This window comes from Oncorhynchus mykiss, chromosome 7 (genome assembly GCF_013265735.2).
Source record: "Oncorhynchus mykiss isolate Arlee chromosome 7, USDA_OmykA_1.1, whole genome shotgun sequence".
Classification (NCBI taxonomy): domain Eukaryota; kingdom Metazoa; phylum Chordata; class Actinopteri; order Salmoniformes; family Salmonidae; genus Oncorhynchus; species Oncorhynchus mykiss.
In genome coordinates, this window is record NC_048571.1 from 2386796 (window position 1) to 2411473 (window position 24678).

Here is a 24678-nt window from a genome sequence, read left to right on the forward strand (position 1 = left end):
TAAGTAGGTAATGTAGTTGTTATATGACTCTAAGTTAGGATATTAACTAATAGGTTGTGGGTAATGTAGTTGTTATATGACTAAGTGAGGATATAAACTAATAGGCTGTGGGTAATGTAGTTGTTATATGACTCTAAGTCAGGATATAAACTAATAGGTTGTGGGTAATGTAGTTGTTATATAACTCTAAGCCAGGATATAAACTAATAGGTTGTGGGTAATGTAGTTGTTATATGACTCTAAGTCAGGATATAAACTAAGAGGTTGTGGGTAATGTAGTTGTTATATGACTCTAAGTCAGGATATAAACTAATAGGCTGTGGGTAATGTAGTTGTTATATAACTCTAAGTCAGGATATAAACTAAGAGGTTGTGGGTAATGTAGTTTTAGGGACTTTTTCTTCCTTATTTCCCTCTATTCCTCCAATTACTGATGACGGAAGGCATTAACTTTCCCACCTAAATAAAGAATGATTCTGTCCTGCACTCTGACCTCTCTGGGAAGTTATTGCAGCTCAAGTGATTTCCTCGCTAAGACAACCTTGACATACCTCTACTTTTCAACCAATCACATTTGTCTGTGGTGACCCGGGTTAATCAGTGGTTAAATGATTTGTATGGACTTTTGCTACACTGTGGAGGGAATCCAGATTGATACTGAGCTACGGAGTCTGGATTTTCCACAGACAACGTTGGGCATCACATTCACATTGCAGCACGTCACGCTCTTGAACCCCTGATGTCACTTCCTGTAGACCGTCTTTGTCATGTCACTTCCTGTAGACCGTCTTTGTCATGTCACTTCCTGTAGACAGTTTTTTTTGTGCTAGGAATGGATTGAGATCGAGCTGTGGGAGGATGAGTGAATGTCTCCCCTAAAAAAAAGATATACAAAAGTATGTGGACACTCCTTCAAATTAGTGGATTTGGCAATTTCAGCCACACCCGTTGCTGAAAGGTGTATAAAATCGAGCACACAGCCATGCAATCTCCATAGACAAACATTGACAGTAGAATGGCCTGTACTGAAGAGCTCAGTGACTTTTCAACGTGGCACCGTCATAGGATGCCACCTTTCCAACAAGTCAGTTCATCAAATTTCTGTCCTGCTAAAGCTCCTGCCGGGCAACTGCTAGTGCTGTTATTGTAAAGTGGAAACGTCTAGGAGCAAAAACGGCTCAGCCCGTGAAGTGGTAGACCACACAGGCTCACAGAACGGGACCGCCGAGCGCTGAAGCGGGTAGAGCGTTAAAAGGCTGTTATAGCAGCAAAGGGGGGTCCAACTCCATATTAATGACTTCCCAGAAGAGTGGAGGCTGTTATAGCAGCAAAGGGGGGTCCAACTCCATATTAATGACTTCCCAGAAGAGTGGAGGCTGTTATAGCAGCAAAGGGGGACCAACTCCATATTAATGCCTTCCCAGAAGAGTGGAGGCTGTTATAGCAGCAAAGGGGGGTCCAACTCCATATGAATGACTTCCCAGAAGAGTGGAGGCTGTTATAGCAGCAAAGGGGGGTCCAACTCCATATTAAAGCCTTCCCAGAAGAGTGGAGGCTGTTATAGCAGCAAAGGGGGGTCCAACTCCATATGAATGACTTCCCAGAAGAGTGGAGGCTGTTATAGCAGCAAAGGGGGGTCCAACTCCATATGAATGACTTCCCAGAAGAGTGGAGGCTGTTATAGCAGCAAAGGGGGGTCCAACTCCATATGAATGACTTCCCAGAAGAGTGGAGGCTGTTATAGCAGCAAAGGGGGACCAACTCCATATTAATGCCTTCCCAGAAGAGTGGAGGCTGTTATAGCAGCAAAGGGGGGTCCAACTCCATATGAATGACTTCCCAGAAGAGTGGAGGCTGTTATAGCAGCAAAGGGGGGTCCAACTCCATATTAAAGCCTTCCCAGAAGAGTGGAGGCTGTTATAGCAGCAAAGGGGGGTCCAACTCCATATGAATGACTTCCCAGAAGAGTGGAGGCTGTTATAGCAGCAAAGGGGGTCCAACTCCATATGAATGACTTCCCAGAAGAGTGGAGGCTGTTATAGCAGCAAAGGGGGGTCCAACTCCATATGAATGACTTCCCAGAAGAGTGGAGGCTGTTATAGCAGCAAAGGGGGGACCAACTCCATATGAATGACTTCCCAGAAGAGTGGAGGCTGTTATAGCAGCAAAGGGGGGACCAACTCCATATGAATGACTTCCCAGAAGAGTGGAGGCTGTTATAGCAGCAAAGGGGGGACCAACTCCATATGAATGACTTCCCAGAAGAGTGGAGGCTGTTATAGCAGCAAAGGGGGGACCAACTCCATATGAATGACTTCCCAGAAGAGTGGAGGCTGTTATAGCAGCAAAGGGGGGACCAACTCCATATGAATGACTTCCCAGAAGAGTGGAGGCTGTTATAGCAGCAAAGGGGGGACCAACTCCATATGAATGACTTCCCAGAAGAGTGGAGGCTGTTATAGCAGCAAAGGGGGGACCAACTCCATATGAATGACTTCCCAGAAGAGTGGAGGCTGTTATAGCAGCAAAGGGGGGTCCAACTCCATATTAATGACTTCCCAGAAGAGTGGAGGCTGTTATAGCAGCAAAGGGGGGTCCAACTCCATATGAATGACTTCCCAGAAGAGTGGAGGCTGTTATAGCAGCAAAGGGGGGTCCAACTCCATATTAAAGCCTTCCCAGAAGAGTGGAGGCTGTTATAGCAGCAAAGGGGGGTCCAACTCCATATGAATGACTTCCCAGAAGAGTGGAGGCTGTTATAGCAGCAAAGGGGGGACCAACTCCATATGAATGACTTCCCAGAAGAGTGGAGGCTGTTATAGCAGCAAAGGGGGGTCCAACTCCATATTAATGACTTCCCAGAAGAGTGGAGGCTGTTATAGCAGCAAAGGGGGGTCCAGCTCCATATTAATGACTTCCCAGAAGAGTGGAGGCTGTTATAGCAGCAAAGGGGGGTCCAGCTCCATATTAATGACTTCCCAGAAGAGTGGAGGCTGTTATAGCAGCAAAGGGGGGTCCAGCTCCATATTAATGACTTCCCAGAAGAGTGGAGGCTGTTATAGCAGCAAAGGGGGGTCCAACTCCATATTAATACCCATGATTTTGGAATGAGATGTTCGAAGAGCAGGTGTCCACATACTTTTGGTCATGTAGTTTACTCTGTTTTAGTGACTGGAGGGAGGGACCTTCATGATAACAGGTTCACTATGTACCACTCTACATACCTCTTCAGCATTTACCTTACTGTCTGGTGTGTTGTCTAACATAGCTGACTGTCTGGTGGATAGATAGATGTGTGTTATCTAACATAGATGACTGTCTGGTGTGTTGTCTAACATAGCTGACTGTCTGGTGGATAGATAGATGTGTGTTATCTAACATAGCTGACTGTCTGGTGTGTTATCTAACATAGCTGACTGTCTGGTGGATAGATAGATGTGTGTTATCTAACATAGCTGACTGTCTGGTGTGTTATCTAACATAGCTGACTGTCTGGTGTGTTGTCTAACATAGCTGACTGTCTGGTGGATAGATAGATGTGTGTTATCTAACATAGCTGACTGTCTGGTGTGTTGTCTAACATAGCTGACTGTCTGGTGGATAGATAGATGTGTGTTATCTAACATAGCTGACTGTCTGGTCTGTTATCTAACATAGCTGACTGTCTGGTGTGTTATCTAACATAGCTGACTGTCTGGTCTGTTATCTAACATAGCTGACTGTCTGGTGTGTTATCTAACATAGCTGACTGTCTGGTGTGTTATCTAACATAGCTGACTGTCTGGTGTGTTATCTAACATAGCTGACTGTCTGGTGGATAGATAGATGTGTGTTATCTAACATAGCTGACTGTCTGGTGTGTTATCTAACATAGCTGACTGTCTGGTGGATAGATAGATGTGTGTTATCTAACATAGCTAACTGTCTGGTGTGTTATCTAACATAGCTGACTGTCTGGTGGATAGATAGATGTGTGTTATCTAACATAGCTGACTGTCTGGTGTGTTATCTAACATAGCTGACTGTCTGGTGGATAGATAGATGTGTGTTATCTAACATAGATGACTGTCTGGTGTGTTATCTAACATAGCTGACTGTCTGGTCTGTTATCTAACATAGCTGACTGTCTGGTGTGTTATCTAACATAGCTGACTGTCTGGTGTGTTATCTAACATAGCTGACTGTCTGGTGTGTTATCTAACATAGCTGACTGTCTGGTGGATAGATAGATGTGTGTTATCTAACATAGCTGACTGTCTGGTGTGTTATCTAACATAGCTGACTGTCTGGTGGATAGATAGATGTGTGTTATCTAACATAGCTAACTGTCTGGTGTGTTAGTATTAACTCAGACCAGTAATTCAGTATTAACTCAGACCAGTACTTCAGTATTAACTCAGACTAGTACTTCAGTATTAACTCAGACCAGTAATTCAGTATTAACTCAGACTAGTACTTCAGTATTAACGCAGACCAGTACTTCAGTATTAACTCAGACTAGTACTTCAGTATTAACTCAGACTAGTACTTCAGTATTAACTCAGACCAGTACTCCAGTATTAACTCAGACTAGTACTTCAGTATTAACTCAGACTAGTACTTCAGTATTAACTCAGACTAGTACTTCAGTATTAACTCAGACCAGTACTTCAGTATTAACTCAGACTAGTACTTCAGTATTAACTCAGACTAGTACTTCAGTATTAACTCAGACCAGTACTTCAGTATTAACTCAGACCAGTACTTCAGTATTAACTCAGACTAGTACTTCAGTATTAACTCAGACCAGTACTTCAGTATTAACTCAGACTAGTACTTCAGTATTAACTCAGACTAGTACTTCAGTATTAACTCAGACCAGTACTTCAGTATTAACTCAGACTAGTACTTCAGTATTAACTCAGACTAGTACTTCAGTATTAACTCAGACTAGTACTTCAGTATTAACAGACCAGTACTTCAGTATTAACTCAGACTAGTACTTCAGTATTAACTCAGACCAGTACTTCAGTATTAACCCAGACTAGTACTTCAGTATTAACCCAGACTAGTACTTCAGTATTAACAGACCAGTACTTCAGTATTAACTCAGACTAGTACTTCAGTATTAACCCAGACTAGTACTTCAGTATTAACAGACCAGTACTTCAGTATTAACTCAGACTAGTAATTCAGTATAAACCCAGACTAGTACTTAAGTATTAACAGACCATTACTTCAGTATTAACTCAGACTAGTACTTCAGTATTAACCCAGACCAGTACTTCAGTATTAACTCAGACTAGTAATTCAGTATCAACCCAGACTAGTACTTCAGTATTAACAGACCATTACTTCAGTATTAACTCAGACTAGTACTTCAGTATTAACCCAGACTAGTTCTTCAGTATTAAACAGACCAGTACTTCAGTATTAACTCAGACTAGTACTTCAGTATTAACTCAGACTAGTACTTCAGTATTAACTCAGACTAGTACTTCAGTATTAACTCAAACTAGTGCTTCAGTATTAAACAGACCAGTACTTCAGTATTAACTCAGACTAGTACTTCAGTATTAACTCAGACTAGTACTTCAGTATTAACAGACCAGTACTTCAGTATTAAACAGACCAGTACTTCAGTATTAACTCAGACTAGTACTTCAGTATTAACTCAGACTAGTACTTCAGTATTACCTCAGACTAGTACTTCAGTATTAACTCAGACAAGTACTTCAGTATTAACTCAGAATAGTACTTCAGTATTAACTCAGACTAGTACTTCAGTATTAACTCAGACTAGTACTTCAGTATTAACTTAGACTAGTTCTTCAGTATTACCTCAGACTAGTACTTCAGTATTAACTCAGACCAGTACTTCAGTATTAACTCAGACTAGTACTTCAGTATTAACCCAGACCAGTACTTCAGTATTAACTCAGACTAGTACTTCAGTATTAACCCAGACCACTACTTCAGTATTAACTCAGACTAGTACTTCAGTATTAACTCAGACTAGTACTTCAGTATTAACAGACTAGTACTTCAGTATTAACTCAGACTAGTACTTCAGTATTAACTCAGACTAGTACTTCAGTATTAACTCAGACCAGTACTTCAGTATTAACTCAGACCAGTACTTCAGTATTAACTCAGACTAGTACTTCAGTATTAACTCAGACCAGTACTTCAGTATTAACTCAGACCAGTACTTCAGTATTAACTCAGACTAGTACTTCAGTATTAACTCAGACTAGTACTTCAGTATTAACTCAGACCAGTACTTCAGTATTAACTCAGACCAGTACTTCAGTATTAACTCAGACTAGTACTTCAGTATTAACTCAGACCAGTACTTCAGTATTAACTCAGACTAGTACTTCAGTATTAACTCAGACTAGTACTTCAGTATTAACAGACTAGTACTTCAGTATTAACTCAGACTAGTACTTCAGTATTAACTCAGACTAGTACTTCAGTATTAACTCAGACCAGTACTTCAGTATTAACTCAGACCAGTACTTCAGTATTAACTCAGACTAGTACTTCAGTATTAACTCAGACCAGTACTTCAGTATTAACTCAGACCAGTACTTCAGTATTAACTCAGGTCTATACAGGTTTAGAGGACCACTAGCCACTGTTAGACAATGCCTGGGTGTCTTCAGGTTTAAATGGCCACCAGCTGTGACAGACAGAAATCTCTTTCTCTGTCTCTCTGTCTCTCTCTCTTTGTCTCTTTGTCTCTCTTTCTCTCTCTCTCTCTCTCTCTCTCTCTCTCTCTCTCTCTTTCTATCTCTGTCTCTCTGTCTCTCTCTCTCGCTGTCTCTCTCTCGCTCTCTCTCTCGCTGTCTCTGTCTCTTTCACTCTCTCTGTCTCTCTCTCTCTGTCTCTCTGTCTCTCTCTCTCGCTGTCTCTCTCTCGCTCTCTCTCTCGCTGTCTCTCTCGCTCTCTCTCTCGCTGTCTCTGTCTCTTTCACTCTCTCTGTCTCTCTCTCTCTGTCTCTCTCTCTCTGATTCTCTCTCTCTCTCTCTATCTCTTTTTCTCTCTGTCTCTCTCTCTGATTCTCTCTCTTTCTCTCTCTCTGTCTCTCTCTCGCTCTCTCGCTGTCTCTCTCTGTCTCTCTCTCTGTCTCTCTCACTCTCTCTCTCTCTCTTTCTCTCTCTCTGTCTCTCTGTCTCTCTCTCTCGCTGTCTCTCTCTCTGTCTCTCTGTCTCTCTCACTCTCTCTGTCTCTCTCTCTTTCTCTCATGAGCAGAAGGAAGACAGGGCATGTGTCAGACACTGGGCAACAGCTTTGGGAGGAGACGTGTCAGGGCAGACAAAAACCCTCAACCCTTTATCAATTGCAGGACAAAGAAATCCCTATCAGGGTCCACCAGATGTGTCATGGATATCCTGTGGACAGAAAGTCGTGACTTCTACCAGATTGATCTCATCCATTCTCATCTCTCTCCTGTCATATGGGTTTTCTTGGTGGTCTCTGTTCTGTTACAAGGCCCCCCAGCTAAGATACAATAGTCAGTGTGATGTTCTCTGTTCTGTTACAAGGCCCCCCAGCTAAGATATAATAGTCAGTGTGATGTTCTCTGTTCTGTTACAAGGCCCCCCAGCTAAGATATAATAGTCAGTGTGATGTTCTCTGTTCTGTTACATGGCCCCCCAGCTGGGATACAATAAAAAGTGTGATTGGCAGGCAGCGATTTGTGCTTCCTCCATCACAGACACTGTTATCTGCCTCTCTCCTGTCGTATTCACTGAACAATATACATTATCCTTTCTCCCCCCTGCCTCCCTCACCCTGCCCCCCTCCCCCTGCCTCCCTCCCCCTGCCTCCCTCCCCCCTGCCTCCCTCCCCCTGCCTCCCTCCCCCCTGCCTCCCTCCCCCTGCCTCCCTCCCCCCTGTCCACCCTCCACCCCTCCGCCTCCCCTCCCTCCTACCGCCCTCCACCCCTCTGCCTCCCCACCCCGCTGCCTCCCCTGTCCTCCCTCCACCCCTCTGCCTCCCCTCCCTCCTACCGCCCTCCACCCCTCTGCCTCCCCTCCCCCTGTCCTCCCTCCACCCCTCCGCCTCCCCTCCCTCCTACCGCCCTCCACCCCTCTGCCTCCCCACCCCCTGCCTCCCCTCCCCCTGTCCTCCCTCCCTCCACCCCTCCTCCTCCCCTCCCTCCTACCGCCCTCCACCCCTCTGCCTCCCCACCCCCTGCCTCCCCTCCCCCTGTCCTCCCTCCCTCCACCCCTCCTCCTCCCCTCCCTCCTACCGCCCTCCATATTCAATCCTGTCCTCCTCTCTCTCCCTCCCTCCCTCCTGTCCTCCTCTCTCTCCCTTCGCCCGGCTGTCATTGCATCACAACAACTCGTGTCAGGGAACAAATGGAGGGAGAGAGGTCAGGTAGACAGACAGACCTGAGAGTGAAGGTTGGAGCTACATCTAGTCGTTATTGGAGTGTCTGTTATGCTCTGTTGATGGAATATATATTTTAGGGCTGCTTAGAGATGGAACACAAGCCCATACACTGAGCATTACCCTGTCAACACCACAAGCCCATACACTGAGCATTACCCTGTCAACACCACAAGCCCGTACACTGAGCATTACCCAACATATTATCATGATACATATTCAGGATTGAAGTAACTCATGCTGGCCTTGACTTTACCCTGTAAATCTACAGCCATTAAACGCTGTAGGGGGAACAGCTGTACCAATGTTAGTAGGGTTTCAGAGGTGGTTCTCTCTCCCAGAGGAGAGGAGAGGAGAGGAGATGAGATGAGAGGAGAGGAGAGGAGATGAGAGGAGATGAGAGGAGATGAGAGGAGATGAGATGAGATGAGATGAGATGAGAGGAGAGGAGAGGAGAGGAGATGAGATGAGATGAGATGAGATGAGATGAGAGGAGAGGAGAGGAGAGGAGAGGAGAGGAGAGGAGATGAGATGAGATGAGATGAGATGAGATGAGATGAGATGAGATGAGATGAGATGAGATGAGAGGAGAGGAGAGGAGAGGAGAGGAGAGGAGAGGAGAGGAGAGGAGAGGAGAGGAGAGGAGAGGAGAGGAGAGGAGAGTGTGTTAGGGCACTACGGTGCTGTTATGGCTGGCTGGCTGATGTAAGAGTTGTGAAAACATCAGTAAGACCCACAGACAGTCATCGTCAGGTCTGTCTCTCATGGACCATAGGAGACATAGACCGGGTGGTCCAGCTGTCCTCCATGGCTCTACTGTTACCATGGTAATGTGATGTCTTTATAGATCATGATCCTGTCTTCCAACTTCTCCTCCCTCCCTCCCTCCCTCCCTCCCTCCCTCCCTCCCTCCCTCCCTCCCTCCCTCCCTCCCCCTCCAGTGGGATGCGATAACAGAGATGGATGAACAGAACCGACCTATCCATACCTTCCAGGTGTGTCATGTGATGGAGCCCAACCAGAACAACTGGCTACGGTCCAATTGGATCCAGCGCCAGGAAGCACAGAAGGTAATATACAATAATATATAGTATAATACTAATAATATACAGTATAACACTAATAATAATATATAGTATAATACTAATAAAATACAGTATAACACTAATAATATACAGTATAACACTAATAATAATATATAGTATAATACTAATAATATATAGTATAATACTAATAATATACAGTATAACACTAATAATAATATATAGTATAATAACAATAATAATATTCAGTATAATACTAATGATAATATACACCAGGCAGCACAGAAGGTAATATATAATAATATATAGTATAATTTATAGTGTAATACTAATAATAATATCTGCCAGGAAGCACAGAAGGTAATATATAATAATATATAGTATAATTTATAGTATAATACTAATAATAATATACACCAGACAGCACAGAAGGTAATATATAATAATATATAGTATAATTTATAGTATAATACTAATAATAATATACACCAGGCAGCACAGAAGGTAATATATAATAATATATAGTATAATTTATAGTATAATACTAATAATAATATACACCAGGCAGCACAGAAGGTAATATATAATAATATATAGTATAATTTATAGTATAATACTAATAATAATATACACCAGGCAGCACAGAAGGTAATATATAATAATATATAGTATAATTTATAGTATAATACTAATAATAATATATGCCAGGAAGCACAGAAGGTAATATATAATAATATATAGTATAATTTATAGTATAATACTAATAATAATATACACCAGGCAGCACAGAAGGTAATATATAATAATATATAGTATAATTTATAGTATAATACTAATAATAATATACACCAGGCAGCACAGAAGGTAATATATAATAATATATAGTATAATTTATAGTATAATACTAATAATAATATACACCAGACAGCACAGAAGGTAATATATAATAATATATAGTATAATTTATAGTATAATACTAATAATAATATCTGCCAGGAAGCACAGAAGGTAATATATAATAATATATAGTATAATTTATAGTATAATACTAATAATAATATCTGCCAGGAAGCACAGAAGGTAATATATAATAATATATAGTATAATTTATAGTATAATACTAATAATAATATCTGCCAGGAAGCACAGAAGGTAATATATAATAATATATAGTATAATTTATAGTATAATACTAATAATAATATACACCAGACAGCACAGAAGGTAATATATAATAATATATAGTATAATTTATAGTATAATACTAATAATAATATCTGCCAGGAAGCACAGAAGGTAATATATAATAATATATAGTATAATTTATAGTATAATACTAATAATAATATACACCAGGCAGCACAGAAGGTAATATATAATAATATATAGTATAATTTATAGTATAATACTAATAATAATATACACCAGGCAGCACAGAAGGTAATATATAATAATATATAGTATAATTTATAGTATAATACTAATAATAATATACACCAGGCAGCACAGAAGGTAATATATAATAATATATAGTATAATTTATAGTATAATACTAATAATAATATACACCAGGCAGCACAGAAGGTAATATATAATAATATATAGTATAATTTATAGTATAATACTAATAATAATATCTGCCAGGAAGCACAGAAGGTAATATATAATAATATATAGTATAATTTATAGTATAATACTAATAATAATATACACCAGGCAGCACAGAAGGTAATATATAATAATATATAGTATAATTTATAGTATAATACTAATAATAATATACACCAGGCAGCACAGAAGGTAATATATAATAATATATAGTATAATTTATAGTATAATACTAATAATAATATATGCCAGGAAGCACAGAAGGTAATATATAATAATATATAGTATAATTTATAGTATAATACTAATAATAATATACACCAGGCAGCACAGAAGGTAATATATAATAATATATAGTATAATTTATAGTATAATACTAATAATAATATACACCAGGCAGCACAGAAGGTAATATATAATAATATATAGTATAATTTATAGTATAATACTAATAATAATATACACCAGGCAGCACAGAAGGTAATATATAATAATATATAGTATAATTTATAGTATAATACTAATAATAATATATGCCAGGAAGCACAGAAGGTAATATATAATAATATATAGTATAATTTATAGTATAATACTAATAATAATATACACCAGACAACACAGAAGGTAATATATAATAATATATAGTATAATTTATAGTATAATACTAATAATAATATACACCAGGCAGCACAGAAGGTAATATATAATAATATATAGTATAATTTATAGTATAATACTAATAATAATATACACCAGGCAGCACAGAAGGTAATATATAATAATATATAGTATAATTTATAGTATAATACTAATAATAATATACACCAGGCAGCACAGAAGGTAATATATAATAATATATAGTATAATTTATAGTATAATACTAATAATAATATACACCAGGCAGCACAGAAGGTAATATATAATAATATATAGTATAATTTATAGTATAATACTAATAATAATATACACCAGGCAGCACAGAAGGTAATATATAATAATATATAGTATAATTTATAGTATAATACTAATAATAATATATGCCAGGAAGCACAGAAGGTAATATATAATAATATATAGTATAATTTATAGTATAATACTAATAATAATATACACCAGGCAGCACAGAAGGTAATATATAATAATATATAGTATAATTTATAGTATAATACTAATAATAATATACACCAGGCAGCACAGAAGGTAATATATAATAATATATAGTATAATTTATAGTATAATACTAATAATAATATATGCCAGGAAGCACAGAAGGTAATATATATATATATATAGTATAATATATAGTATAATTGTAATAATAATATACTAATAATTATAATGTAATATATATAACCCAGGTGTGTTGCAGGTAATAAAAGGTGTATGTCGTGTTACCTTCAGGTGTACGTGGAGCTGCGCTTCACCCTGAGAGACTGTAACTCCATCCCTTGGGTGTCTGGTACCTGCAAGGAGACCTTTAACCTCTTCTACCTCCAGACAGAGGAGCCACACGCCGCCGCCACCCGCTTCAGACCCGCCGACTACGCCAAGGTATAGTTTTAGAGAATCCTACTTGTTGCTTTTTTTATTACAACTCTTATTGGACAGTTGACTGAGAACACGTTCTCATTTGCAGCAACAACCTGGGGAATAGTTACAGGGGAATGAAGGAGCCAATTGGAAGCTGGGGATGATTAGGTGGCCATGGTATGAGGGCCAGGTTGGACATGTTAAATCCGGACACCGGGGTTTAACACCCCTACTCTTGCGATAAATGCAATGGGATCTTTAATGACCAAAGAGAGTCACCCGTTTAACATCACATCTGAAAGATCCCACAGGACAATGTCCCCAATCACTGCCCTGGAACATCTCCTTAGACCAGAGGGAAGAGTGCCTCCTACTGGCCCTCCAACACCACTTCCACCAGCACCTGGTCTCCCATCCAGGGACCGACCAGGACCAACCCTGCTTAGCTTCAGAGGCAAGCCAGCGGTGGCATTCTGCTGACTAATTTTCACTTATTGGACTTTTTGACTCATCATATATTGACATAGTGTTCTTCTCTTTCATATACCTTATTTACATGTTATTATCTGTGTGACAGACAAAGACAAAACAAAACCTGACCTAGTGTTCTTATTGGACTGTTTTCATAGCTGTTGTTACTGAGGAGAGTTATTCCATAGTTGTTGTTACTGAGGAGAGTTATTTCATAGCTGTTGTTACTGTTACTGAGGAGAGTTATTTCATAGCTGTTGTTACTGAGTAGAGTTATTTCATAGCTGTTGTTACTGTTACTGAGGAGAGTTATTTCATAGTTGTTGTTACTGAGGAGAGTTATTTCATAGCTGTTGTTACTGTTACTGAGGAGAGTTATTCCATATTTGTTGTTACTGAGGAGAGTTATTTCATAGCTGTTGTTACTGTTACTGAGGAGAGTTATTTCATAGCTGTTGTTACTGAGGAGAGTTATTTTATAGTTGTTGTTACTGAGGAGAGTTATTTCATAGCTGTTGTTACTGAGGAGAGTTATTTCATAGCTGTTGTTACTGAGGAGAGTTATTTCATAGCTGTTGTTACTGAGGAGAGTTATTTCATAGCTGTTGTTACTGAGGAGAGTTATTTCATAGCTGTTGTTACTGAGGAGAGTTATTTCATAGCTGTTGTTACTGAGGGGAGTTATTTCATAGCTGTTGTTACTGAGGAGAGTTATTTCATAGCTGTTGTTACTGTTACTGAGGAGAGTTATTTCATAGCTGTTGTTACTGAGTAGAGTTATTTCATAGCTGTTGTTACTGTTACTGATGAGAGTTATTTCATAGCTGTTGTTACTGAGGAGAGTTATTTCATAGCTGTTGTTACTGTTACTGAGGAGAGTTATTTCATAGCTGTTGTTACTGAGGAGAGTTATTTTATAGTTGTTGTTACTGAGGAGAGTTATTTCATAGCTGTTGTTACTGGGGAGAGTTATTTCATAGATGTTGTTACTGAGGAGAGTTATTTCATAGCTGTTGTTACTGAGGAGAGTTATTTCATAGCTGTTGTTACTGAGGAGAGTTATTTCATAGCTGTTGTTACTGAGGAGAGTTATTTCATAGCTGTTGTTACTGAGGAGAGTTATTTCATAGCTGTTGTTACTGAGGGGAGTTATTTCATAGCTGTTGTTACCGAGGAGAGTTATTTCATAGCTGTTGTTACTGAGGAGAGTTATTTCATAGTTGTTGTTACTGAGGAGAGTTATTTCATAGCTGTTGTTACTGAGGAGAGTTATTTCATAGCTGTTGTTACTGTTAAAGAGGAGAGTTATTTCATAGTTGTTGTTACTGAGGAGAGTTATTTCATAGCTGTTGTTACTGAGGAGAGTTATTTCATAGCTGTTACTGAGGAGAGTTATTTCATAGCTGTTGTTACTGAGGAGAGTTATTTCATAGCTGTTGTTACTGTTAAAGAGGAGAGTTATTTCATAGCTGTTGTTACTGAGGAGAGTTATTTCATAGCTGTTGTTACTGAGTAGAGTTATTTCATAGCTGTTGTTACTGAGGAGAGTTATTTCATAGCTGTTGTTACTGAGGAGAGTTATTTCATAGCTGTTGTTACTGAGGAGAGTTATTTCATAGCTGTTGTTACTGAGGAGAGTTATTTCATAGCTGTTGTTACTGAGGAGAGTTATTTCATAGTTGTTGTTACTGAGGAGAGTTATTTCATAGCTGTTGTTACTGAGGAGAGTTATTTCATAGTTGTTGTTACTGAGGGGAGTTATTTCATAGCTGTTGTTACTGAGGAGAGTTATTTCATAGCTGTTGTTACTGTTACTGAGGAGAGTTATTTCATCATTTAATGGTGCTGTGACACTACTACCCAGGTGCATATGATGAAAAACATATTGATATGATTTGATTTGAAGGTGGACACCATTGCTGCCGATGAGAGCTTCACACAGACGGACCTGGGCGACCGCGTTCTGCGCCTCAACACGGAGGTGAGTTTGGTTGAATATTATATTCATTACGTTCTTACAGAGTGATCTTTTGTCTCTTTGTTTTCTCTCGAGATATTTATTTAAAAGAAAATATATATATATATATTCATTAGATTTTCAGGGCAGAACTACAGATTTTTACCTTATCAGCTCAGGGATTCGATATAGCAACCTTTCGCTAGGCTACCTGCCACCTCTACACTCTAACCACTAGACTACCTGCCGCCTCCACACTCTAACCACTAGACTACCTGCCTCCTCTACACTCTAACCACTAGACTACCTGCCGCCTCTACACTCTAACCACTAGACTACCTGCCTCCTCTACACTCTAACCACTAGACTACCTGCCTCCTCTGCACTCTAACCACTAGACTACCTGCCTCCTCTACACTCTAACCACTAGACTACCTGCCGCCTCCACACTCTAACCACTAGGCTACCTGCCTCCTCTACACTCTAACCACTAGGCTACCTGCCTCCTCTACACTCTAACCACTAGGCTACCTGCCTCCTCTACACTCTAACCACTAGACTACCTGCCTCCTCTACACTCTAACCACTAGACTACCTGCCTCCTCTACACTCTAAACACTAGGCTACCTGCCTCCTCTACACTCTAACCACTAGTCTACCTGCCGCCTCTACACTCTAACCACTAGGCTACCTGCCACCTCTACACTCTAACCACTAGACTACCTGCCGCCTCTACACTCTAACCACTAGACTACCTGCCTCCTCTACACTCTAACCACTAGACTACCTGCCGCCTCTACACTCTAACCACTAGACTACCTGCCGCCTCTACACTCTAAACACTAGGCTACCTGCCTCCTCTACACTCTAACCACTAGGCTACCTGCCTCCTCTACACTCTAACCACTAGACTACCTGCCTCCTCTACACTCTAACCACTAGACTACCTGCCTCCTCTACACTCTAACCACTAGACTACCTGCCTCCTCTACACTCTAACCACTAGGCTACCTGCCTCCTCTACACTCTAACCACTAGACTACCTGCCACCTCTACACTCTAACCACTAGGCTACCTGCCACCTCTACACTCTAACCACTAGGCTACCTGCCACCTCTACACTCTAACCACTAGGTTCTAACCACTAGACTACCTGCCACCTCTACACTCTAACCACTAGGCTACCTGCCACCTCTACACTCTAACCACTAGACTACCTGCCTCCTCTACACTCTAACCACTAGGCTACCTGCCTCCTCTACACTCTAACCACTAGACTACCTGCCTCCTCTACACTCTAACCACTAGGCTACCTGCCTCCTCTGCACTCTAACCACTAGGCTACCTGCCACCTCTACACTCTAACCACTAGACTACCTGCCTCCTCTACACTCTAACCATTAGACTACCTGCCGCCTCTACACTCTAACCACTAGGCTACCTGCCTCCTCTACACTCTAACCACTATGGCTACCTGCCTCCTCTACACTCTAACCACTAGACTACCTGCCTCTTCTACACTCTAACCACTAGGCTACCTGCCTCCTCTACACTCTAACCAACCACTAGGCTCCCTGCCTCCTCTACACTCTAACCACTATGGCTACCTGCCTCCTCTACACTCTAACCACTAGACTACCTGCCTCCTCTACACTCTAACCACTAGGCTACCTGCCTCCTCTACACTCTAACCACTAGGCTACCTGCCTCCTCTGCACTCTAACCACTAGGCTACCTACCTCCTCTACACTCTAACCACTAGACTACCTGCCTCTTCTACACTCTAACCACTAGGCTACCTGCCACCTCTACACTCTAAACACTAGGCTACCTGCCACCTCTACACTCTAACCACTAGGTTCTAACCACTAGACTACCTGCCTCCTCTACACTCTAACCACTAGGCTACCTGCCACCTCTACACTCTAACCACTAGGCTACCTGCCTCCTCTACACTCTAACCACTAGGCTACTTGCCACCTCTGCACTCTAACCACTAGGCTACCTGCCTCCTCTACACTCTAACCACTAGGCTACCTGCCTCCTCTACACTCTAACCACTAGGCTACCTGCCTCCTCTACACTCTAACCACTAGACTACCTGCCTCCTCTGCACTCTAACCACTAGGCTACCTACCTCCTCTACACTCTAACCACTAGACTACCTGCCTCTTCTACACTCTAACCACTAGGCTACCTGCCACCTCTACACTCTAAACACTAGGCTACCTGCCACCTCTACACTCTAACCACTAGACTACCTGCCTCCTCTGCACTCTAACCACTAGGCTACCTACCTCCTCTACACTCTAACCACTAGACTACCTGCCTCCTCTGCACTCTAACCACTAGGCTACCTGCCTCCTCTACACTCTAACCACTAGACTACCTGCCTCCTCTGCACTCTAACCACTAGGTTCTAACCACTAGACTACCTGCCTCCTCTACACTCTAACCACTAGGCTACCTGCCTCCTCTACACTCTAACCACTAGACTACCTGCCTCCTCTGCACTCTAACCACTAGGCTACCTACCTCCTCTACACTCTAACCACTAGACTACCTGCCTCTTCTACACTCTAACCACTAGGCTACCTGCCACCTCTACACTCTAAACACTAGGCTACCTGCCACCTCTACACTCTAACCACTAGGTTCTAACCACTAGGCTACCTGCCTCCTCTACACTCTAACCACTAGGCTACCTGCCTCCTCTACACTCTAACCACTAGGCTACCTGCCTCCTCTACACTCTAACCACTAGACTACCTGCCTCCTCTGCACTCTAACCACTAGGCTACCTACCTCCTCTACACTCTAACCACTAGACTACCTGCCTCTTCTACACTCTAACCACTAGGCTACCTGCCTCCTCTACACTCTAACCACTAGGCTACCTGCCTCCTCTACACTCTAACCACTAGACTACCTGCCTCCTCTACACTCTAACCACTAGGCTACCTGCCTCCTCTACACTCTAACCACTACGCTACCTGCCTCCTCTACACTCTAACCACTAGACTACCTGCTCCTCTACACTCTAACCACTAGACTACCTGCCTCCTCTACACTCTAACCACTAGGCTCCCTGCCTCCTCTACACTCTAACCACTAGGCTACCTGCCTCCTCTACACTCTAACCACTATACTACCTGCCTCCTCTACACTCTAACCACTAGGCTCCCTGCCTCCTCTACACTCTAACCACTAGGCTACCTGCCTCCTCTACACTCTAACCACTAGACTACCTGCCTCCTCTACACTCTAACCACTAGACTACCTGCCTCTACACTCTAACCACTATGGCTACCTGCCTCCTCTACACTCTAACCACTAGACTACCTGCCTCCTCTACACTCTAACCACTAGCATCCCTGCCTCCTCTACACTCTAACCACTAGGCTACCTGCCTCCTCTACACTCTAACCACTAGGCTACCTACCTCCTCTACACTCTAACCACTAGACTACCTGCCTCCTCTACACTCTAACCACTAGGCTACCTGCCTCCTCTACACTCTAACCACTAGACTACCTGCCTCCTCTACACTCTAACCACTAGGCTACCTGCCTCCTCTACACTCTAACCACTAGGCTACCTGCCTCCTCTACACTCTAACCACTAGGCTACCTGCCACCTCTACACTCTAACCACTAGGCTACCTGCCGCCCCTCCACTCTAACCACTAGACTACCTGCCTCCTCTACACTCTAACCACTAGGCTACCTGCCTCCTCTACACTCTAACCACTAGACTACCTGCCGCCTCTACACTCTAACCACTAGGCTACCTGCCTCCTCTACACTCTAACCACTAGGCTACCTGCCTCATCTATACTCTAACCACTAGGCTACCTGCCACCTCTACACTCTAACCACTAGGCTACCTGCCACCTCTACACTCTAACCACTAGGCTACCTGCCATTCACTACACAGAGGAGAGGGACACGTGGCATGTTGAATCTATAATAATATATATGGACTCTTAGGGTAGAGGCCATGTTGAATCTATAATAATATATATGGACTCTTAGCGTAGAGGCCTCGCCACAGGTCTTTACGGAACCATGTTGAATCTCCCTGTTTCTGCCCTTATAATAGATGCTGTTTGAGAGGTCATATCATCGTGTAGCCTACGCTCTACTGTAAGCCTATGACATATAAAAACGTTTGTTTGATTTGAGGTCAGAGAGGTCGGCCCCGTGACCCAGAAGGGCTTCTACCTGGCGTTCCAGGATGTGGGGGCGTGTATCGCTCTGGTCTCCGTCAAGGTGTTCTATAAGGTATTGTGATCTATTTACAGTGCCTTGCGAAAGTATTCGGCCCCCTTGAACTTTGCGACCTTTTGCCACATTTCAGGCTTCAAACGTAAAGATATAAAACTGTATTTTTTTTTGTGAAGAATCAACAACAAGTGGGACACAATCATGAAGTGGAACGACATTTATTGGATATTTCAAACTTTTTTAACAAATCAAAAACTGAAAAAATTGGCCGTGCAAAATTATTCAGCCCCCTTAAGTTAATACTTTGTAGCGCCACCTTTTGCTGCGATTACAGCTGTAAGTCGCTTGGGGTATGTCTCTATCAGTTTTGCACATCGAGAGACTGAAATTCTACCCACTTTTCATTTAATTAAAAAAATATATAATTCAAACAAGTGTTGTTTTTTTCACCAATTTGGACTATTTTGTGTTTGTCCATGACATGAAATCCAAATAAAAATCCATTTAAATTACAGATTGTAATGAAACAAACACTCCAAGGGGGATGAATGCTTTTGCAAGGCCCTGTACTGACTTTCTATCTCTCTCCTTATCGAAGCGCTGTCCATCCACTCTGAGGAACCTGGCAGCGTTCCCAGACACGGTACCAAGGGTCGACTCCTCCTCGCTGGTGGAGGTGCGGGGAGCGTGCGTGGAGAACGCAGAGGAGAGGGACACGCCCAAACTGTACTGTGGGGCGGACGGGGACTGGCTGGTTCCTCTGGGGCGATGCGTCTGTAGTCTGGGACATGAGGAGATTGACGGAATCTGCCAGGGTGAGTTGTGGCTAACATTGCTCCCTGGGCTCAGAAATCAGTTTAACGTTTTGATTTATATTTGGTTGAGTTGTCAAAATACGTGAATTCAACGTGAAATCAACGTGAAATCAACGTGAAATCAACGTGAAATCAACGTGAATTCAACGTGAAATCAACGTGAAATCAACATGAAATCAACGTGAAATCAACGTGAAATCAATGTGAATTCAACGTGAAATCAATGTGAAATCAACGTGAAATCAATGTGAATTCAACGTGAAATCAATGTGAATTCAACGTGAAATCAATGTGAAATCAACGTGAAATCAATGTGAATTCAACGTGAAATCAACGTGAAATCAATGTGAATTCAACGTGAAATCAACGTGAATTCAACGTGAAATCAACGTGAAATCAACGTGAAATCAACGTGAAATCAATGTGAATTCAACGTGAATTCAACGCGAAATCAACGTGAAATCAACGTGAAATCAACGTGAAATCAACGTGAATTCAACGTGAAATCAACGTGAAATCAACGTGAAATCAATGTGAATTCAACGTGAATTCAACGTGAAATCAACGTGAAATCAACGTGAAATCAATGTGAAATCAACGTGAATTCAACGTGAATTCAACGTGAAATCAACGTGAATTCAACGTGAATTCAACGTGAAATCAACAATAAAATTCACCACGTCATTGGATTTAGGTTGGACGTCGGGTGACAACAATAAGAAATGGCAAATCCAATCAGTTTTACACATTGATTCACGTATAATTATTTTGTTGAAATGACATGGAAACAACGTTGATCAAACCAGTTTTTGCCCAGTGGGTTCATAGTGCTTTATATTGTTGTGTGCTTATTCGGGCTGACCCCAATTAGTCGACTGGTCGATTGTTTGGCCAACCCCAAACAGCAAGCAATGCAGGTGTAGAAGCACGGTGGCTAGGAAAAACTCATTGAAAGGCCAAAACCTAGGAAGAAACCTAGAGAGGAAGCAGGCTATGTGGGGTGGCCAGTCCTCTTCTGGCTGTGCCGGGTGGAGATTATAACAGAACATGGCCAAGATGTTCAAATGTTCATAAATGACCAGCATGGTCGAATAATAATTAGGCAGAACAGTTGAAACTGGAGCAGCAGCACGGTCAGGTGGACTGGGGACAGCAAGGAGTCATCATGTCAGGTAGTCCTGGAGCATGGTCCTAGGGCTCAGGTCAGTTGAAACTGGAGCAGCAGCACGGCCAGGTGGACTGGGGACAGCAAGGAGTCATCATGTCAGGTAGTCCTGGAGCATGGTCCTAGGGCTCAGGTCCTCCGAGAGAGAGAGAAAGAAAGAGAGAAGGAGAGAATTAGAGAACGCACACTTAGATTCACACAGGAGACCGATTAGGACAGGAGAAGTACTCCAGATATAACAAACTGACCCTAGCCCCCCGACACATAAACTACTGCAGCATAAATACTGGAGGCTGAGACAGGAGGGGTCAGGAGACACTGTGGCCCACTCCGACGACACCCCCGGACAGGGCCAAACAGGAAGGATATAACCCCACCCACTTTGCCAAAGCACAGCCCCCACACCACTAGAGGGATATCTTCAACCACCAACTTACCATCCTGAGACAAGGCTGAGTATAGCCCACAAAGATCTCTGCCATGGCACAACCCAAGGGGAGGCGCCAACCCAGACAGGATGACCACATCAGTGAATCAACCCACTCAGGTGACGCACCCCTTTAGTCTACACTGTAGTCTACCCTATATTCTTCCCTATAGTCTATAGTCTACCCTGTAGTCTACCCTGTAGTCTATAGTCTACCCTTTAGACTACCCTATAGTCTACCCTATAGTCTACCCTTTAGTCTATAGTCTACCCTTTAGTCTACCCTATAGTCTACCCTATAGTCTACCCTATAGTCTACCCTTTAGTCTATAGTCTATCCTATACCCTATAGTCTACCCTTTAGTATATAGTCTACCCTATACCCTATAGTCTACCCTATAGTCTACCCTATAGTCTATAGTCTACCCTTTAGACTACCCTATAGTCTACCCTATAGTCTAATCTAGAGTCTACCCTTTAGTCTACCCTATAGTCTACCCTATAGTCTACCCTATAGTCTTTTGTCTACCCTATAGTCTACCCTATACTCTACCCTATAGGCTATAGTCTACCCTTTAGTCTATTGTCTACCCTTTAGTTTACCCTATAGTCTATAGTCTACCCTATAGTCTACCCTATAGTCTACTCTATTGTCTACCCTATAGTCTACCCTATAGTCTATTGTCTACCCTATAGTCTATTCTATAGTCTACTCTATAGTCTATAGTCTACCCTATAGTCTATAGTCTACCCTTTAGTCTATAGTCTACCCTATAGTCTATAGTCTACCCTATAGTCTATAGTCTACCCTATAGTCTATAGTCTACCCTTTAGTGTATAGTCTACCCTTTAGTCTATAGTCTACCCTTTAGTCTATACCCCTTTAGTCTATAGTCTACCCTATAGTCTATAATCTACCCTATAGTCTACCCTTTAGTCTATAGTCTACCCTTTAGTCTATAGTCTACCCTATAGTCTACCCTATAGTCTTTAGTCTACCCTATAGTCTACCCTATAGTCTACCCTATAGTATATTGTCTACCCTATAGTCTACCCTATACTCTACCCTATAGGCTATAGTCTACCCTTTAGTCTATAGTCTACCCTATAGTCTCCCCTATACTCTATAGTCTACCCTATAGTCTACCCTATACTCTATAGTCTACCCTATAGTCTATAGTCTACCCTGTAGTCTATAGTCTACCCTTTAGTCTATAGTCTACCCTATAGTCTACCCTATAGTCTATAGTCTACCCTGTAGTCTACCCTATAGTCTATAGTCTACCCTATAGTCTACCCTATAGTCTACACTATAGTCTATAGTCTACCCTATAGTCTACCCTATTTTCTACCCTATAGTCTATAGTCTACCCTTTAGTCTACCCTTCAGTCTACCCTATAGTCTATAGTCTACCCTATAGTCTATACTCTACCCTATTGTCTACCCTATAGTCTAACCTATAGTCTACCCTATAGTCTATAGTCTACCCTGTAGTCTACCCTTTAGTCTACCCTATAGTCTATAGTCTACCCTATAGTCTATACTCTACCCTATTGTCTACCCTATAGTCTATAGTCTACCCTATAGTCTACCCTATAGTCTACACTATAGTCTATAGTCTAACCTATAGTCTACCCTATTTTCTACCCTATAGTCTATAGTCTACCCTTTAGTCTACCCTTCAGTCTACCCTATAGTCTATAGTCTACCCTATAGTCTATACTATACCCTATTGTCTACCCTATAGTCTAACCTATAGTCTACCCTATAGTCTATAGTCTACCCTGTAGTCTACCCTTTAGTCTACCCTATAGTCTATAGTCTACCCTATAGTCTATACTCTACCCTATTGTCTACCCTATAGTCTATAGTCTACCCTTTAGTGTATAGTCTACCCTTTAGTCTATAGTCTACCCTTTAGTCTATACCCCTTTAGTCTATAGTCTACCCTATAGTCTATAATCTACCCTATAGTCTACCCTTTAGTCTATAGTCTACCCTTTAGTCTATAGTCTACCCTGTGGTCTATAGTCTACCCTTTAGTCTATAGTCTACCCTATAGTCTCCCCTATACTCTATAGTCTACCCTATAGTCTACCCTATACTCTATAGTCTACCCTATAGTCTATAGTCTACCCTGTAGTCTATAGTCTACCCTATAGTCTACCCTATAGTCTATAGTCTACCCTGTAGTCTACCCTATAGTCTATAGTCTACCCTATAGTCTACCCTATAGTCTACACTATAGTCTATAGTCTACCCTATAGTCTACCCTATTTTCTACCCTATAGTCTATAGTCTACCCTTTAGTCTACCCTTCAGTCTACCCTATAGTCTATAGTCTACCCTATAGTCTATACTCTACCCTATTGTCTACCCTATAGTCTAACCTATAGTCTACCCTATAGTCTATAGTCTACCCTGTAGTCTACCCTTTAGTCTACCCTATAGTCTATAGTCTACCCTATAGTCTATACTCTACCCTATTGTCTACCCTATAGTCTATAGTCTACCCTATAGTCTACCCTATAGTCTACACTATAGTCTATAGTCTAACCTATAGTCTACCCTATTTTCTACCCTATAGTCTATAGTCTACCCTTTAGTCTACCCTTCAGTCTACCCTATAGTCTATAGTCTACCCTATAGTCTATACTATACCCTATTGTCTACCCTATAGTCTAACCTATAGTCTACCCTATAGTCTATAGTCTACCCTGTAGTCTACCCTTTAGTCTACCCTATAGTCTATAGTCTACCCTATAGTCTATACTCTACCCTATTGTCTACCCTATAGTCTATAGTCTACCCTATAGTCTACCCTGTAGTCTATAGTCTACCCTATGGTCTACACTATAGTCCACCCTATAGTCTATTGTCTACCCTATAGTCTACCCTATAGTGAACTCTATAGTCTATTGTCTACCCTATAGTCTACCCTATAGTCTACCCTATAGTCTATTGTCTACCCTATAGTCTACCCTATACTCTACCCTATAGGCCATAGTCTACCCTTTAGTCTATTGTCTACCCTTTAGTTTACCCTATAGTCT

The 24678-nt window shown here is 41.6% G+C and overlaps 1 protein-coding gene across 1 annotated transcript in view; it reads left to right on the plus strand.

The window, feature by feature from the left end:
• LOC118965331 (ephrin type-A receptor 6-like) overlaps positions 1-24678 on the plus strand; it is a gene marked incomplete at its 5' end in the record, with an annotated part of 56075 nt that overhangs the window by 10217 nt on the left and 21180 nt on the right. Inside the window, 5 exons of the mRNA XM_036984385.1 lie at positions 9324-9452; positions 12435-12584; positions 14941-15015; positions 19176-19274; positions 19816-20032. Of these exons, the coding sequence (XP_036840280.1) occupies positions 9324-9452; positions 12435-12584; positions 14941-15015; positions 19176-19274; positions 19816-20032 (670 nt within the window). The remainder of the gene's footprint in view (positions 1-9323; positions 9453-12434; positions 12585-14940; positions 15016-19175; positions 19275-19815; positions 20033-24678) is intronic.